The 19,959-nt window shown below is 41.3% G+C and overlaps 1 protein-coding gene and 1 long non-coding RNA gene across 10 annotated transcripts in view; one reads left to right on the top strand and one right to left on the bottom strand.

Moving 5' to 3' along the window:
* LOC129506299 (uncharacterized) overlaps positions 1-19,959 on the bottom strand; it is an 86,608-nt gene that overhangs the window by 1,420 nt on the left and 65,229 nt on the right. For all 3 annotated transcript variants that reach the window (XR_008663740.1, XR_008663738.1, XR_008663739.1), the window contains one exon: positions 12,966-13,148. This is a non-coding gene — a long non-coding RNA (uncharacterized LOC129506299). The remainder of the gene's footprint in view (positions 1-12,965; positions 13,149-19,959) is intronic.
* Positions 1-19,959, top strand: part of IQCH (IQ motif containing H) — a 200,814-nt gene that overhangs the window by 134,490 nt on the left and 46,365 nt on the right. For all 7 annotated transcript variants that reach the window (XM_055319891.1, XM_055319894.1, XM_055319893.1 and 4 more), the window contains 2 exons: positions 8,376-8,496; positions 12,942-13,228. In XM_055319891.1, coding sequence (XP_055175866.1) covers positions 8,376-8,496; positions 12,942-13,228 — 408 coding nt within the window. The remainder of the gene's footprint in view (positions 1-8,375; positions 8,497-12,941; positions 13,229-19,959) is intronic.

Genomic DNA, 19,959 nt, shown 5'->3' with positions numbered 1-19,959 from the left:
TAACTGGTAAGAAAGAGATGTATTACCAATAATAAGAATTATGGCCACTTCGACTGACAGTTGATTTTGAAACTGCATGGTTACGGCTTCAAAAGGCTGTGTAATCTTTAAAACACTCATGTATTTACTTGATGTCACTATTATTTCATACAATTTCCTTTAAACCCATTTTCCCCACGTTAAAAATATTTTTTAAAAATCTGCCACTTGCAGCTGTAACTACTTTTTAATATCATTCCCAGACCATGAACATATTATTCTTTTTTTAAACCACCCTGGATTATTTATTTTTAATTGTTCCTTTAGCAGATGTTGGAGTAATTCAGGGTGTAGTGTAAACGACTCCTTTAAAGAGAGAGATCACAAGACTGCACGGTACATCAGGAACCAAGGACAGTGTTTGTTGGGCTCTTAAGATGGCAGTTTGGGCCCTAGGGGGACAAATTTCCTGCTTTTGTGCGTGTGCAAAGTTCAATTAAGAATTTCAAGAAACGCTTAATCTTGATCTATTGAAACCCCAGCATGCAGCGCGACAGGATGAGCCTAGAAAGAAAACCACAGCCCCCTGTGAGGAGGGGGAAAGAAACAGCAGTTTAAGTGCTGGAAAGTTGAAAAGGAATGAACCTCTCTAGTGTTTCTGGTCGGGGTGAAGCAGTTGTGCTGAGCTTTGGAATGGAAGCACAACATATGTGCCTCAGTTGGACAAAACGCTTCTCCAGTCAAATCAACTACTAGGCCTGCATGTTGGTACAAGGTGGAGGCCTACATAATGAGGGACAGACTCCTCGAGAAGCAGGGAGTGGATAATGCTACATAAGTATGGAATTATATACCGCATTTTCACCATTCTGTTTAATGAGAGCCGCCACCGCAGCGAATCACTTGCCACACAGCTGAAATGGGCCATTAGCTATCAAGGGAAAATTGTCTTTGCCGCTTTCAGCAGATGGAGCAAATATTTTACAAAGCAATTTTACATACCAAAAACATTTGTGTGCCTTGGTAATGTTGGCTGTTTTACATTATGTTACCTTCTACAGCAGCATAATTTTCCATCTCATCGAAGGCAAAGTTGGCATTTTTGATTTTTAAATTCTCAATTAACAATTAAACATGGAGTATTAAAGCAGTCCTTAAACTTTAAGTAGGTGTGGGAAGTAGTTTATGACTTGCTGAAGACATTTTCATTTTTCCTTCATCTTCTCAGCATATTTTTGTACTCTAAAGAGGGACTGTTCCTAATGATCTTAATGGAGAGAAAGGAGTGAAAACTTCACTTACCAATTGCAGAATGAGAGTAACCAACACACAGACAATCAGAACGTTTGCTGACTGAAAGCATCCAGCACAGGTGTGGGCACACGGTTTGGCTCACCCATTTATACCTGCTTAAAATGTTTGAGATTCAAGTAACAGAAAATCCGATTCAAAATGGCTCGATATCTCAGCTAATTGAAAATCCAAGGATTTAGTCTGACTTTGGACAAGGCTTAATCCAGTGTCTCAATACCACTAAGGAGGCAGTGACTCTCCATCTCTCCTCATTGCACATTAATGTCAGCTCCACCCTAAGGCTGGCTGTCTGCAGGGTTGTAAGATGGCTGCCAGTAGCTCCTGGAGCTTGTCCTTGGTCAAGACAATAGGAAGAAAGAACACGGGAGTTGAGGGTGAGTTGCTCTCAATCAACTTGTACACAGCTAAGAATGTGGTAGGGGCAGTTCTTGAAAGGAAGTCTGGGACATCGTTACCCTGAACAAGGGGACAAAGATGTTGGGTGGCCAATAACAGATGTCCACTCTACCATTTTTTTCATTAATTTGACAGCACAGTCTTTGCATCACATATGGATGATCTAATCTGACCCAGAGTGACCATTTATGCCCTCTGATGGTGGTTACAGAAACAGATCCCATTGCACTCTGGCATACTGGTATCAACTGGATTTGAATCCCAGTTTGCTATTTCATGGCTGTATGACATGAAATGGAAATGATAATATCTACTCCAAGAGTGGCTTTGGGATAATAAATATAAAAAATCTCTGGCACAGGCCTGCCACATGGTAAGCTTTCAGTAAGTGAGAGCTATTATTTTACCTAAAAAAATGACCATAGTGGTAAATGCATCCATGCACAGCAAAGTAACCTTTCTAAATTTGCCCTCAAATTTGGAATCCCTCCCTTCTCTCCATCTCTGTGCCACCAACCAATTCACATCCTGAACACCTTTCACAGTGCCCCACACTTTATGCTCTAAAGGAGGCAGCAAGGCTGGTGAAGAAAACTCACTTAGGAGTCAGAGGACTCCTGTAGGAGCTCTCTTGTAGGAGCAAGAGAGCTCCTACAGTCTCAATGTGTGGGTGTGGGAGTCCCATCCCCTCTTCTGTAACATGCAGCATTTGACTTAGATGGTTCACATGGCCCCTCTCAACACTGACAGTCTTACTTAGTTTTTTAGGTCATTGTCCTGCCCTTCTGACCTTATGCCACCCTCCATTCCTGCATTTAGAGATATCAGAAATCTTTATGAAGCAGAACAATCTAGCTAGGTTCCTTGGTTTCTCTTTTGAACACCACCAATGTATGATGTGAGAGATTAGAAGTGATTAGCCAAGACATTATTTTCCTTAATCTACCACTGCAGATCTAGCAAAGAAGCTTCTAAAATAAAGTGGATTTTGGTGAGATTGATATTTAGAGCATTCTTTTGTATTCATTCTTTCCCCTCTTCCACCCTCCCCCCAACACACACACACACACACACACACACACACACACACACACACACAGAATTTACCTGGGAAACCTAACTCTCTGGAGTTTGAAGTAGTTTTAGTCATTGAGGGCAGTATTAAATTGGATATGCTAGCAGCTTCCCCTGAGAGATCACAAATTTCCTTCAGTGATATCTCTCTTCCTTCAAATTTACACTTTCTTGATAGAAAAAGAGAGTGGGCTGAGAGGCAAGGTCCATACTTGACAGATAAGACTCTTTAGAATGTCTTGGTCTGGTGGAGGGAGGCCCTGTGCTCTATGCTCTGCAGGTATCTTGGAAAACTTCCAAGGTCATGACTATTGTCAATGCACTCTGGGGGTAAATGTGTGTACTGGAGAAAGTGTGACAAGCCTGTGCAATGGCAAAGATGTTGCCAAAGTTTCTCCTGGATGGGAATTGCTCTAGAGCTACCAGCTCCACAAAGGCCAGCAGCTAATGTGTGTTGACAGAGCCAGTGTAATCATGATGGAAGAAGAATCTGAAATTCTGATTTTTTTTCCAAAAAGTAAAATGAATTTTTCTAACATCCATTTATCACCTATAAGATACATACTTTCCTTTTCACACCCCCAGAGTCGTTAGCTCTAAATGATCTACTCCGTGTGGGTGGTGGGACCTCTGAAACACTGACTGGGCAGTCTACCACCTTGATGTGACTCACCAAAGTGAACCTTTCTAACTACTCACTTTACAAGCTTGTAGGATAGAGAAGATGCCCACCCCCTCACCACTGCTGGCTTATTTTCTTTTTAATTTTTTTTTTATTTATGATAGTCACAGAGAGAGAGAGAGAGAGGCAGAGACATAGGCAGAGGGAGAAGCAGGCTCCATGCACCGGGAGCCCGACGTGGGATTCGATCCCGGGTCTCCAGGATCACGCCCCAGGCCAAAGGCAGGCGCCAAACCGCTGCGCCACCCAGGGATCCCCACTGCTGGCTTATAACAGACATTTTACGTATTGTATATATACCCCCACACACATATACTTCTATATATACACACTTTGGGCGGTGAGGAGGAGGCAAAGAAAGCAAGCTAGCATTCATTCCCACAACCTCTATTTTTTTCTGTCTTTAGTCCATGTTAAAAATCACCCAGTAACACAATCTGACAACGCCAACAAGCCTCTTCATTCTAGGAGCCTCCACCTCCCATTTGTAAAGCAGGGGGCATAGTACCGTGCAGGCCTACCTTGGAGTGTTACTGTAGGGACCGAATGAGCTCATGAATGTGAGCCTACTCTGACAAGGAAAAGTATTTTATGTATAGTTTTTTTTTTAAGATTTATTTATTTATTTATTCATGAGAGAGAGAGAGAGAGAGAGAGAGAGAGAGAGAGAGGCAGAGACACAAGCAGAGGGAGAAGCAGGCTCCACGCCGGGAGCCCAACATGGGACTCGATCCTGGGACTCCAGGACTGCACCCTGGGCCAAAGGCAGGCGCCAAACCACTGAGCCACCCAGGGATCCCCATGTACACAGTTTTGACCATCCCCATGAGCCTAGGGGTTTGTATGGTGTGGTTATGTTCGTGGGTGTGTGTGGGCGCCTAGGTATACCTGAGTTCATTTTGAAGGGAATAAGCCTGGATTACGGCAGATATTCCTTTACCAGCATCTGCCCTTAAAGGTTTGGTACGTGTCTGACCTATGCAAAGTGATAATCATTAGAGAACAGAAACTGCCCCTCTGAAACTGAGAACTGGCATCAGACATCGGATGGCCCTCCGTGGCTATTGAGCCATGCTGCACCCATGAAAAGGGTGCTTTTAGGGGTGCCTGGGTGGATCAGTGGTTGAGCATCTGCCTTTGGCTCAGGGCGTGATCCCGGGATCCTGGGATCATGTCCCACATCAGACTCCCAAAGGGAGCCTGCTTCTCCCTCTGCCTATGTCTCTGCCTCTCTCTCTCTCTGAGTCTCTCATGAATAAATAAATAAAATCCTTAAAAAAAAAAAGAAAAGAAAGAAAAGAAAAGAAAAAAGAAAAGAAAAGAAAAGAAAAGAAAAAAGAATAGGGTGCTTTTAAGCTGTCTCTCCACTGCTCTGACAGAGTCCTCTGCACCTGGCTCTGAGCTCTGGCCTCATCCACCGGCGCCCAGATAGTATGCAAGTTCTCAGCAGAAACTATGCTGTTGGGGGATGTTTGTGGGAATGGGGGAGACAAAACAGGGCTCTTATATGGAATGTTGGTTTGCTGCCTTTTCTTGATTATATGAGCTGCATGTCCTGCAGGGTTTGTATGATTCGGTTGTTTGGCAGGGGGACAATTCTCTTTTCACTGGTACTAAGGCCATTCTTAGTATACCCATCTTTGCAATTTCCCAACAGATGTTTTCAAAATAAATTAATGGAATAGTTAATACCCACCCCGTTACTCCAGCTCATATCTTTTTCTTAGAGAGTTAATCACGGCCCTAAGCTGCCTCCATGTGCCCCAGCATCCTCTAGTGAACATCACCCCACCAGTGCCTTCAGCTGTGTACTTCTCATGACGGGACATGATTCATCCTCCAGATTCCTGCAGCAGATTTTCCTCTAGGAAATTTACCCCCTTGCTGTGGCTTTGTGCACACCATAAATGCTGCAGATCAGCAGAATGGCTGGCTGTGGAAGCAGAGGCAGTGACGGCAGCTTGGCACAGTGTCCAGATGCCTCACACAAGCCTCAGCCCTACAAGTTAATTATTGGCCCTCACATAGCATGTTGCATCTGAGGTGACACTTCATAAATGTCACCTCATTTATCTTCCCAAAGCCTCTCAGAAGCAGGGAATCCCATAATATCTACCCAGGAAGAATTGGTGGTTCTTAAGTGGTCATCCCCCTAGGTGGTTCCTAGGCAGCAAGGAGGGAGGCTTGTTGAGAGGTTTCATGTTTTCCCTTATTCTGTAACCAGCTGTTCAGGGCTGGGTCCATGTTTACTACCGCTATGATCCATTCCACATTGAGTGTTCCCTGTACAGAGCACTGGGCCAAATGACCTCAAAGTCACTGGCTATGTCATTGGGGAGCCCCCCTGAGCTGGATAGCACAGAGAAAGGATACCCAACTGATGACAGAGAAGGCTTCCTGGGGGAGGTGTGACCTGGAGTAACTTAGCATGAGGAGGAGGCAGCCAGGGGAGAAAGTAGAGGAGAGGAGGCTGAAGAAGGAGACTGAACCAGGGGAGTTTGGGGCAAGGCTGGGAGCTAGAGAGGAGAGAGGTGAGGCTACAGTAGGAATCACAGGACAAGTCACAGAGGCCCCTCTTCACGTGTTGTCTGGGGAGAGTCAACGATTCTCAAGTTGATGGAGATCTAGTATTAAGATTTAGGTAGCAAAACTTCCACCTATTCCTTCAGTGACTCTGCTCCATCTCTACCTCCCTAAAACACATAGACACTCTTTTCCCTAGTTCAGCTACTTAAAAGGAAGGCCTGACATTTTGTCATTTGTCCTCCAATTGCTTCTATTGTGATACATACATACATATAGCAAAAAATTTAATGACTTAAACATTTTTTAAGTGTACAGTCCAATAGTGGCAAATATGTTCACAATGCTGGGCAGCCATCACCACCATCCATCTCCCTAACTCTTTTCATCTTGCAAAACTGGATCTCTGTACCCATGCAACACCAACTCCCCATTCCCCCCACTCCCAGTCCTGGATAGCCACCATTATTCTCTGGCTCTGTGATTTTGCTACTCCACCTATTTGTAATTTATTGATCTATGTGTGAGCAAATGAATAAATGAATTCTTTCTCTTTGGACTGTCTTAATGTAAATAGCCACATGGCAGATCACTACGCAGATGTTTTAACATTTTTCAGAAGCAGGGCAGGAAAGGCCCTTTAATCACAGTAGAACAGAAAAGAAGTCTCCCCTGTCCTGAGGGAGGGCTTGGTGTGTGAGGCTTCCTCCCTTGACACTGGGCTTTCCTGAGCAAGGTGGGAATCAACAGCCATGCTTCAGCATCCCAGCTTTGCAACACCTCATGAATCACAGACAACTTGTCTTCTTCGATAGAGTAGAATGCTTTTAACTGAAACAAGTATGAAACAAAAAGAAGGTGGGTTTGGAGGACAGTGTTCCAAGAGGGAGCAACGAGGAGGTCCAGATTGTTGGAACTGCACATTGTGTATGCTTATGATTGAGATGCAGGGCTATGGGGACCTGAGGCAATGTCCAGTAAAGAGCAAAGGTGTACAGAGTGCAGGGCATGGAAGGCAAAAGGCCCCCTGCAATTGACAGCAATTTCCCTGCCTCCACCTTCCCAGGCAAAGGCTCATAGCCTAAGCCAGCTTCCCCAATCCTTCTGAAGAGACCTCCAGCCCTTGCACAATGATTTTCTGGATATTTCAGAAATTATTCAGATTATTTGGACCTGCCTAGAGTATGCTCTCAGATATTTGTCTTCTATTATAGATTTTCAGAGGGCACTGGAGCCAGAATGAAAGATATCCTGAGGAGCTGGGGGTGGGGGGTAGGGGTGGGTAGGACCGTACTTTTTTAATGTCAGGGAAGTTGGAAATAAATGAGTATACAAGTTATTTCTAAGATTCCTTTCAACCCCACTCACCAAAGCAATGGATTCTTTTCCAGTTCTTTCAAATCACTGAGCACTCACACATAGACCCAGAAGGCCCCCACAACCCAAAGAAAGCTGGAGTTTTTCTTGTCAGCATCCCGTATTTTGAATATGAATACTGCCCATCAAATGGTTTTATATCTAATGCCCTGCCTTACTTCTGCCAGAAATAAAATCTAAAGAGGTGGCTTCTATTTGAAAATTTTTAGAGAGTCAACTAAGACTATCCAAATAGAAAATAAACAATGGCCCTGGCAACCCCAGGCTTTTTATATCAAAAAGTCAGGCATTTTATTCTTTAGGGGATTTCCAGCTGTTTTCATTTTGACAAGGGGCTCTGTGTTTTGGGGTTGTTTGATGATGGTAAGGGGTCTTGTCTCAGGTCTAGTCAGATGAGGCTCTCACTAGTAGGGAATGCCAGCCCCTCTCCGAACCTCACTCTTCCAATCTGCTCCCACCTATAATCCCACCTTTACAGCATTAGCCTGAAGTTACAGGCTTTGATCTTATGGCTGTAGAATTTGAAGGGCCCTCAAAAGGGGGAAAGGTACAGCTTAAAGAGTTGGAGGTGCCAGAGAAAGACTCTTTCAACTCCATAATTTACCCCAGGGTCAGCCCTGTTAGGGTCATAGAATAAAAAACGTTCGGCTCTAAAGGATCTTGGGGCAAGGTAGTTAACCCCCCATCTTACATAAAGGGAAACTGAGCCCCAGAGTGGAGAGGCCCAAGGACACTCAGCTGGTCAGCTGCACTGGGTCTGAAGCCGAATTTCCTGATGTCCAGACAGAAGGCTGCCCTTCAGAAACAATAGGCACGACTCACTGCAATATTTAGGGGCCAAATTACTTTGAAATATGAAAACTGAAATGCCTAGAAAATTAGAGAAAAATTTCAAAATGGCTTTCTGACTCTGGGTAAACAGTAACCACATTTTTTTTGCCTGTTGGAGGCCTGGTTTTTAATCACTCCACAAGCAGTTTTCATTTCTGTAGTAAAATTGCTTGTGGTTCTATTTAATTTGTTTCTGCAGGAGCCAGCTTTGGTGAAGATCTCCGAGGAGCTGGCGGGCATTTTAGCACAGCACGCACAGCCAGTCAATGAGAAACGGTTCCCGACGTGGAGGAAATTCCTCCAAACATTTCTCAGTCAAGGTAAATAAGACTGTAAAGTTTCTACTGAGGATTGGTCTACACAACCTTGAATTCCAGTTTTGGGTCAACCTTGTGCCGATTTAAATACCTTGTGTCTGTTGTGTTGGTTTACAAAAGTGCTCCTACAAGCAGACTTTTCTTCCTCTTTAAAACTTTGCCTAAATATTTATCTTGCTCTCAGCCTCTTACATAAATAGGAACTGAGCACACCAAGCCTGGCAGAGATAGCTCAAGATTCAGCCCTGTGATTGCACCTCAGCCTTCCCCTGATGGGTGGGCTTTGGCATCGGATGACCTGGTTATGGAACTCATCCTTGACCTTGAACAAGGCTCTAAAACTCTCTTTACCTACTTTACAGGGTTGCTGGAAGGATTCAATGCAATACAGATGTGAACATTTCTACCACACAGCCTCAAAATAAGTCTTTAGTACATGTTAGTTTCCCCTTCCCTTTTGTGAGATAGCAGAAATGGTGTCACCTCCAGTTCTGAGGGCAGAATTTCTTTTTTTATATAATCATAAGAATTATTTTTATTATAAAAGGATGTGTTCCATAGTATAGGAGTAAATAGTGGAACAGAAGAATGTCCAGAAATAGAGCCATGTTTACATGAGAATTTTTTTCCTTTCTTTTTCTTTAAATTCAATTAACTAACATATAATGTCTTATTGGTTTCAGAGGTAGAGGTCAGTGCTTCATCAGTCTTATATAACACCCAGTGTGCTCATTACATCATGTGCCCTCATTAATGTCCATCACTCAATAGCAACCCTCAGCAACCATTTGTTTCCTATGATTAAGAGTCTCTTATGATTTGTCTCCCTCTCTGATTTCACCTTGTTTTATTTTTTTCCTCTTCCCCTATGACCCTCTGTTTTGTTTCTTAAATTCCACATATGAGTGAGATCATATATAATCATCTTTCTCTGATTCACTTATTTCGCTTAGCATAATACCCTCTAGTTTCATCCAGGTTGTTGCAAATGGCAATGGCAAGATCGTATTCTTTTTGATGGCTGAGAGGTATATATATATATATATATATATATATATATATATATATATATATCATCCACATCTTCTTTATCCACTCATCTGGGCCCTTTCCATAGTTTGGCTATTATGGACATTGCTGCTATAAACATTGGGGTGCCGGTGCTCCTTCAGATCAGTATATTTGTATCATTGGGGTAAATCCCTAGTAAGTGCAATTGCTGGTCTTAGGGTAGCTGTATTTTCAACTTTTTGAGGAGTGGCTGCACCAGCTCTGAAGACAGAATTTCTAAGTAAGGATCCTTCACTGTCCTTTCATCCTCCTAATTCACCCTTATTCTCCAAGGATGCAAGGAGGTCTGTGGATAAGGGGATGAATGGAGTGAATGATGCTTGTCCCAAGTTGCAGAAGTCCCTGTGGGAGTGCCACATGGCTATGCAAGGCCCTTCACTCTTAGGAGGTTATGACATCGGGCAGATATTGTTACTGGCCTACCCACATAAATGACACAAGACCGCTAGTATAACAGTCCACAGAAGATATCTTTACTCTCTATTCTCCACTGTCAGGTGATAATAAAAGTTATTATATTAACATATAATAATATCATACTTATGTGACATCAGGTAAGAGCAATAGCAACCACATAACACTGGTAGCAGCACAGTAGAGATAGCATAATGAGCACCATAGAGTGTGTATTATGTGCCAGACACTATTCTAGGCATATGTCCGTTCATTTATTTGATCCCCCTAGCAATCCTTTCAGGTGGGTACCATTATCACCCTTATTTTACAGAATGGGAAACGGAGGTACAAAAGTAACTTGCCCCAAATCACCCCATGAACACATAGCAGAGCCATGTGTTGTTCCAGGAGTCTTGGTAGGATCCAGCAGGTATATTTATCAAGGAACACATCCTGGCTCCATGTATGAGAGAGCAACAGAAAGGACAGATGTGGCTTGTTGGAATGCACCGGGTGGGCAATGTGGAGTGGGAGGGAACACCCTGTTAATGGATTATTCAAGCTAGGGATTGGATGGTCAGCCATCTAACAAACATGATATAAAGCGGTTCTTCACTGGTGCAGGGAGAAAGGGAGATGATGCATGATCACCCACGCATTCTCAAATCTAAACTTCTGTGATTCTACAAATTTTCACATGCACCCACTGATAGAAAAGTAAAACCAAAAGAGTCAACCTCATATGCATAAATGGAAGAAAATAAGATACCTACAATAAAAATGGTCAAGAATAAGGGATTATTTTTAAGTTAGGAGGGGAAGACCATGAAGATCTCCAGGTGCATCCAGTACAGGACTTAGGAGTTTCTGAATCTTCCAGACTGTCCTTTGCAAACTGTCCTCTCATCTAGTTATTGTCATGGGAGCTTTGTAGCTTGGAAAGGAGTTTCCCAGCCAGTTTCTCACCTGAGCTGTGTAACCACAAGGTTTGGCTGTGCCATGACCTCCTATTCATCTCTACCCATTTTCCCTTTCTTCCAGCCATGTTGTAAATACAGTAACTATTTATGGTAAGCAGAATAAGCTTTATTAAGCCAATTTTTTAGATGGGGAAATTGGCTCAAAGCTAGGCAGTCACTAGGGTAAAACTACACAACCAATATTTGGTAAATGGGAACACAGTGAGACCCTATAATTTTAACACATCTCAAAAATCCCATTCTAGGAAGTCATGTGTTTCCAAACCTCTGCCTGGCTCTGAGCCCAGTGTATACAGCAGGCCCTGCATAAATGTTCACTGACCAAGCCAGGCTGTCACCCCAGGTTTCCTGATTCTTAGGCCACATCACTCACCACCTTCCACTCTTGCCTGTTTCATTTCCCTTCTGATCTTTCAAGTGCTCTTATGGCCACAAAATGTGCTACAGATTCAGTTTCTACATTGTCACAGGACTATTATCAGAGGCAATATATTTTTTAAAAAGAGAAATTAATTGCTTTGAAAGGGAAAAAGCTAACAGTGAAAAAGCCATGGTCATAATGCTGAGAAGACAGTACAAATAAGCTACTTTGAAGTAAAAAGAAAAAAAAAAAACCTCAAGTAATCTTCTAAGTATAAAGAATAATGTGTTTCCATTGAGGCACTATCTTTCAAAATATAGGTGACAGATAAAGCCACAAATTTAATTCACTCAGGGAGATGTAGAGAGTATTTGTGTTTGTTTTGTGGATTTTGTTGTTTTGTTGCATTTACCTTGCTAATTCCCCAACAACTTGTATTTAGGTACAGCAGACACTAGTAGGCCCCATTTAAAGAAAAGCACATATCATACTAACTAAACAGATAAATAAGTTTTCCTTCCAAAACTCAGTTTTCCTTAGGGACAGCTCCAAACAAACTTATACACATTTAAGTAAAGTGCCTTTTGCATAAAGTAACAGATGGCTGCCTCTGAGAAGTGCTAAAATCTCAGGATCTAACCATATATGCTGTTCAAAGCCTATGGGCAGAGGTCACCTCCTAGCAAATTTATAAAATATGCACCAAGTTTATCTTAATACTCTTGGGCTCCAGAGGCTATTCTGTCTAGGGAATGCTTCATTGTTTTTCTTTTAAGTTATTGTATCTTATTCTTTATAAATAATACTAAAAAATTGTATATAATAGGTAGATATACAGTAAGATTTATGTTAGTCCTCACAGAAAAAAAAATCGGAGCCATGTAAGTTTTGTGGATGTCACTAAGCTAACTCACAAAATTAGCCAGGGCTCCTATTGTTGCCATGGCTAAACATCAGGTTCACCTCTGTGATTTCTGTTATTCAGAACAAAAGGTAAAGTATGATAAATTATAAAGCTCTCGTTATCAGGAAGGATCCTGCCTCAAGAATGACAGCATCTCCTGCGCTCTACATTTTTAAAAAAAAATACTTGACAACTGCTGCGTAGGAGTCCTTTGATATAATAGTGTGTGTTCTCTTCTTCCTGATAAAAGTCCTAACTTGTTGAAACTTCAAAAAGCAATGAAGTTGAACAGAAAGAGCACCTGTCATCAAGGTATAAATACGGGCTCTGGGCAGTTAATTCCCCCTGAGGGATTTGCCCATAGTCCTTAGGTCCATTGTTTATGTTATCAATAGGCATAGACTTGATGATCTTTGGTGTCTTTATGGTGAATGAAAACTGGCATTCATTGAGTCCTAGTATATGCCAAGTACTGGGATAAATACTATAGATACAGTATCTCTAAGATTAACAACAATCTGGTGAGGTAGGTTTTATTATGCCCATTTTATAGATTATGAAAAAGGAAGTTTGGAGCATTGAAAGTACTTGCCCCAAAGTCTCACAAGACATGGCAGATGCAGGATCTGAGCCCAAGTCCATCTGCCAAAGCCTGGGCTTTTTCCTCCTGTGCTAAGTGGACACGATCCACATGAACATGCCTTTTCACCTATTCCATGCTTTCCCCCCACCCCAGGAGGCACAATGGAAGCATACCCACCTGTAGAAAGTGTCACCAACCTGACGGTGGATATGCTGATAGAACCCAATGGAGAAATCAGAGTGCTGTCAACGGGGGACCAGCTTCATGCAGAAGGCCCCTTCATCTCTTCTGGTACCACCGTGCCTCAGACTTCGGTGGATCCCCAAGTTCTCACCTCTTTGTGCCTCAAAATCGGAAATGCTTGTAAAATGAGAAATGTGGTTGGTTACTTTTCTGTAGACCTGGTGACATTCATTGATCCAAGCACCATGGGACAGCAGGTAAGTTGATGCCATGTGAAATACTAAAATATGTAAAAACTCCATATTGCCTGCTCCTGCACAACAGGGATTATCAGGGAGTCACTCAGATTCAGGGCTCCTCAGATGAGCTGACTGTAAATTCAGCATGTATGGGGTCTGTGCCCAGGGTCTTCTGGTTCGGGTACTGCTACAGCTTCAATGACCGCAGCTCATCCCGCGTAGCTCTGTCAATGGGGCCTCAGTTCTGCCCATTAGTGTTCTGCCTTTGTCTTATCATGAGCCTATTTTATGCCATCCAGGGATTGAACTTGTCTAAATCTTGTGCTTAAATCACTAGAAAGGAGTTAAGAGAGTGTTTGCTTCCATTCCTTAACAGTAGTTCACCAACAGCTTAGGTTGTCAACTTTTTTTCTAAAAAACATATTGGGACATATTAAAGGCCTAGATAACAATATAATGAACATCATGTGCCCTCACTCAGCTTCAGAAATAAAGCAATGTCGATACCACCTCCAATCGTGCACACTCCTTGCCAAGCCTCCTAACGTGGCCCTTCTTCCTCCTAGAAGCAACTTCCATCTTACATTTGGGGATCTGATTTCCTTTCCATATCTTCACGCTTGGACAGCGCATGGATGAACCCATAAATGATCACTTCATTTTGCATGTTTTAAAACTTTTTATAGACCATAACATACCATATATTATCATCATTGTACAACATGCTTTTATTTATTCAATACTTCCTCTGGAAGTTCCTCACATGCACACATGTGGCTCTGACTTAGAATGGTCTAGATAACTTTAGCCTTTTTTGCTTCGCTTCTCACCATCCCCGCCAAAATTACAATGTTTGGATTCAGTACTGCTTCACAGGACTCAGTTTTAAAGACATTCAGTTCCACCTCTGTAAGTGCTGGGTGACCAGACCTCTGTCTACAGGGTGAAATGGCCTCCGCCCTGGCTCTCCTGATACCCTCTGGCCATCCAACGTTGTAAATATACTCTAGTCATTTTATATTCATTATTCTCAGTTTTATGATTCTCCATTTCAGTCAGATGATGGTTTCAAAGTGAGAGTTTATGTTTTGGGCAGCTTTCAGTTTGCTCAATTATCATTTTCCATTTGCCTTCCTGGGACCTCCATGGGTGTGGCATTCCTTTCTCAGGCCCGCACATTGAGAGAGAAAGGACAAACTGAAGGGCATCCAGAAATCTACCTGGGGTGGAGGGAAGACAGACACAATGCTCTCTGGTGAAAGAGCTGGGTGCCAGGAAGCCGGAGAGGCTTCCCTCTCCAAACATTTATGAGAGAAAGGAGGATTAAATCTGTGATCCCTAGGGCAGTAGGAGGTTGGAACTATGGGGACTTGTGGTTTCTATTTATTCAAGTTTGGTATGGGGAAAATTGCATGGCAGTGAGAGGGATCCTCAAACATAGAGCTGGTCCTGTTTCTGGGCTTACTACCCTCTGGGCTTCAGGGATTAAGGAACCACACTTACCTTGGCTAGTCCCATGTGCCCTGCTGGCCTTTTCTCACCTAACTCCTCCCCTCTTTTTCTCTCTTCCAACCTCACTGGCCTTTCTCAGTCCCCCTTACTCATCATGCTACCTCCTGCCACAGGGCCTTTACATGTGCTGCCCCTCTCTGCCGAAAATGCTCTCGCCTCTTCTTTTTCACCTAGTTAACCCCCTTCCTATCCATTATATTTCAGCTTGAACCACACTTTCTTAGGGAAGCCATTCCTGACCTCTCTGACAAAGTTTAGTTTCCCTGTTTTGAGTTCTTATACCACCAAGTACCTCTCCTTCCCATAATGTTAACTTAGTTACAATTTTAAACTTATTTATATGATCATCTGATTACAGCTACCTCCCTCTATATACTGTAAGCTCCCCGAGGAGATGTACGATGTCTCCTTTTGCTCCCCACTCAATTATCAGCACTATTCTGGCCCAAAGTAGGTATTAGTAAGTATGTGTTGAAAGAAAGAAGGAACAAACGAGCAAATTAAAGGAGGTATTCTAGCAAATACTAGATGTAGTGCCAAGACTTTTAGAGAATGAATTCAAGAATCAGTTAATGGATGAGATAAATATTAACCCATGATTCTGGGATGTTATCATATTATGACCTCTCCTTGTCCTTTCCTGTTAATACTTGAGTATATGGTCATTTGTGTTACAATTTTCAATTGGACAATATTGAAGGAAGCGCTCAGCATTTTTACATTGGCCAGGAAAGTAGAGTAGCTCTGTGTGTGTGTGTGTGTGTGTGTGTGTGTATAGTAAAATATAAAATATACACAAATATATTCAAATGAGATATAATTATATATAACAAAAGTATAAATAAATATATTAAACTCCTATTTATAATAAGTGTAATATATATAATGAAAATTTCTTTTTGCAAAATCGCTGGCATACTCCAGCCATTTTGTGAGTTATATCACTTCGAAAAACACTTTTTTTTTTAAGCTTTTTCTTTTTAAGACTTTTTTTATTTATTATGAGAGACACAGAGAGAGAGAGAGCAGAGACAGGAGGCAGAGAGAGAAGCAGGCTCCATGCAGGGAGCCTGATGTGGGACCTGATCCCGGGACTCCAGGATCACCCCCTGGACTGAAAGCAGATGCTCAACTGCTGAGGCATCCCTCGAAAAACACTTAAATTTCTTTTCTAGTTGGCATGCACTGTGGTAAAAATGAAGACACTGGCATATTATCATCTCATTTTTGCCAGTCTAATAGGGGGGAAATGTTATCTTGTTTTCCTCAGTATTTCTTTGATTTTTAGTGATGATGCATCTCCTCATGTTTGTTGGGTCTTTATGTATTTTGTCTTACTTGACTTATCATATCTTTTATCCCACTTAAATTGGACTATAACACAAAATGTTGATTTGTGGAAGCTCTTTGTACATAAGCAACTCTTATCCTTTGGTTGTTATACAAGTTACAAATATGTTCTTCTAGATTATCATTTGTGGCTTTTCTTTCTTTTTTCCAGCCATGTTTCTCCACTGTAAAAATCATTATTTTCTTCATTTGTCATTGATTAATAATATTTTATAGAAAGGTGTCCCAAAAGTACACCAATATGTTATACCTCATCAGATTTCCACCCATGAAACTCAGCAACCACTGCCAACTTTCTCCTGAGTCCACCATTACTCTGATAGTAGTAACTTTCTATTTCTATTATGCTTTCTACATTTAGAAGTTGGCAATCAACTGCAGGCAAGAGTTTTTCCTTCTCCATCTTTCATTTATGTATTTATGCATATATGTATTTATACCAGTTTGAATGTGTGAGTTTCTATTTTCTTCAGTTGTATTTTGATGCTCAAACTGTCCCAGATTTGACTACTGGGAGAACTTCAGGGTGACTATTGTGTCCTTTTGACATGTCTCCATTATTCTTTGAGCACTGTCTTACAATCACAAAGATATTCCAGGTTCACCTTCCATGGACCTAGGATCAACCCAAGAGCCTTGGTTCCTTTTAGTGGAACATGGTATTAAGATCTGGGCTCTTAGTACTGTCATTGCTACTGGAGTGTCAGTGCTACTGTTCATTGCTGTCCATGAACAGCTCAGAAGTATATGCATTATATATGTACCATACACATACACACAAACGAATGCATCTATAAATATCCCTGTATCTATTAGTGTGTATATTTTAAAACTATCCATTACTGCCAATATCTCTAATGTCAATATGACACTTCAGGATTCTTCCTAGACTTTCCCTTTCCACACTTAAAAATAAGTACTTTCTCCAACTATAAGGAACCTGAGTTTCTTTATCCTTAATATATTTGCTTCTTTGCTCAATGTATTTGTTTGTTCAATGTACCAACCCTCCCAACTAATCCTGCTGTCTTCTTCACTTGCCATAGCTGTGTCCCACCCCTACACCTCCTGTATTTGGATACAGAACCCTGTCATTTGTGTTTTATTTGTAATGCTCTTTGTCATACTAAAGTTTCAAATAGTTGAAGCTAGTTCTTTTCCTAAATTACTACATTACTTTAAACTTAACACTTTCTCTTATCCTCAGTTTTCTCAGCTATGAAGTAAGTATATTAGCTTATTTGACTTCTGAGAAAACTTCCCATTCAAATATTATGTATTTCAATAATATTTTCATGGTACTTACTTTTGTATCATGTACTTTTAAAAAATATCACAAGGAGATGATCACAAGGTTTAAGTATTCATATGTCCATCAGAACATTAAGGACAACAAAAATTTTCAAATAGCCTAAATTCCAATAAAAGAGAATTTGTTAAGCCAACTATGATAGAGCAATAGAATTGAATTCTATGAAAACAGCAAAACTCAAGCTTTTGAATAATATTTAATGGAAGCTATTGATAGAATAGATGAAAGTGGGGGAGCACCTGGATGGTGTCATTGGTTAGGCTTTTGACTTTTGGTTTCAGCTCAGGTCATGATCTCAGGAGTGAGATCAGGCCCAGGTCAGGCTCTGCACTCAGTGCAGAGTCACTTGAGATTCTCTCTCCCTCTTCCTTTGCCCCTCCTGTTTGTGTTCTCTCTCAAATAAATAAATAAATATTTTTTAAAAATAATAGTTGGAAGGGTAAAATGTAGATTAGAAAACAATATATGCAACATGATAACCATTTTATAAAAGGAAAAAAATACATATATAAAGAGCAAGAAGAACCTAAAGAAATACGCTAAGAAGTTACAAGTCATTACTTCTGGATTGGAGGATTGAGGATGTAGTAGGCAGAGTAGTAGCCCCCAAAGATGTCCATGTCCTAAGTCCTGAAGTTTGTGAATGTTACCATATGCGGTAACATGACTATGTGATTACCTAAGGATCTTGAGAAGGGAAGATCAGCCTGGATTATACAAGTGGCTCATGTAATCACAAGTTGTATGAGGAAGAGACAGTGAGCCAGGGAATGCAAAGAGCCTCTAGAAGATGGACAAGGCAAGGAAAGAAATGCTCCTCTAGGACCTCCAGGAGGAACAAAGCCCCTGACCCCATGATTTTAGCCCAGTGAGATTTCTGACTTCTGACCCTTTAAGTTACTAAATTTATGGCAACTTATTATAGCAGCAATAGAAAACTAGTACAGAGTGATTTCCATTTTATTCTTTGGGCTTTCTGTACTTGCATATTCAAAAGTAAGCACTATTATATATATAAACAGAAAAAATACATGAATAATGATAATCACAAATTTGTATAGAATGTAATAGCTTACAAATACTTTCAGGAGACATAACCTCACATACACATATGTCCTACAATAGACATGGGAGGCAGAGTTGACCACATCCATCTCACATTTTTGCTCTCTGGTCCCCATAACTTACCATGAAGAGCATGGGGAAGCAAGGGAGATTGGGAGCCAAAAAAAGAAAGATAAAATTACCAAGAACAAGCCCACAGTTGTGAATCAACTCTAGATAAGAATGTGAAAAATCCTGTTCAGTCTTAAGGAGATGAGAGTGAGGTTCTAAGGTAGTAGAATGGAGGAAAAATTTTAGAAATATAGCATTTAAATATTGGGAAACTCTTAAGCAAATCATGCCCGTATGAATGTATGATCTGTGGAGAAACCCCTGTAGTTTTTACCTGCTGATGCTGTCTTGTTGAAGAATAAATTTTAGATGTTTTTTTTCTTTCCCCGCCCCCTAAATAAATAAATAAATAAATAAATAAATAAATATTGGGTAACATCACAGAGTCATTGGAAATAAAATGAAAAGAGCCAGTAAATAAGTCACGGGGATGTAAAGTATAGAATAGGGAATACAGTCAATAACATTATAATAACTTTGTATAATGACAGATGGTAGTCTTATCATGGTGAGCATTTAGGAATGTATATAAAAGTCAAATCACTATGTTGTACACCGGAAACTAATATAGTATCATATGTCAACTATACTTCAATTTTTAAAAAGATTTTATTTATTTATTTGAGAGAGCGAGAGAGCACAAGCAGGGGGAGCAACAGAGGGAGGGGGAGAAGCAGGCTCCCCACTGAGTAGGGAATACAATGCGGGGCTCTATCTCAGAACCTTAGGGTCATGACCTGAGCTGAAGGCAGATGCTTAACTGGCTGAGCCACTCAAGCATCTCTGTACTTCAATTTTTTAAAAAAAGGAAAAGGGCCAGTCCCTGGGAAATGGAGGTAGTAGGAACATAATACAAAACCACTCCTGCCAGTGGATTTATGTTCAAGATTCCAGGACACTAGGAATGGGTAAATTCCAGGCTTTCTGAGACTCAATGCAGAATATACAGAGCTACAAGGTAGCCACGTTAGAGATCTGGCCTTCCCACATGAGGATAGGAGGAGGGGCTCTGTGCCATATTACCATGGAGGGATCCAACCCTTAAACAAAGAGCAGAAACTATTACCCTAACAGGTCCTGGAGTCAGGGCCTTTGATGGGCAATATCCACTGGGTTCCAGGAGGGGCATGAAACACCTACCAAAGGCTTCAGATTGAAGACATATGAACATGTTCATTAAACAAATACTTTCCAGGGGGTTTCTCTGGCCCTGTGCTAACGGCTGAGGGAATAGACCTGTTCTCTGTCATGAGGAAGTTCATTTCACATCAATCATCCTATTTCATCTGATACACACACACATAATTGTTTTTTACTGTTTCCTAAGCATAAATATTACTTCTGTGAGGTTTGTAAATCCTCCAGAAAATGCACTGGACTTTGCACTTTTTACCTCTTC

The sequence above is a fragment of the Nyctereutes procyonoides genome, unplaced genomic scaffold (assembly GCF_905146905.1).
Source record: "Nyctereutes procyonoides isolate TBG_1078 unplaced genomic scaffold, NYPRO_anot_genome, whole genome shotgun sequence".
Lineage (NCBI taxonomy): Eukaryota > Metazoa > Chordata > Mammalia > Carnivora > Canidae > Nyctereutes > Nyctereutes procyonoides.
The sequence above is the reverse complement of the archived record's forward strand: the minus strand, read 5'-3'. Positions and strand labels throughout refer to the sequence as shown.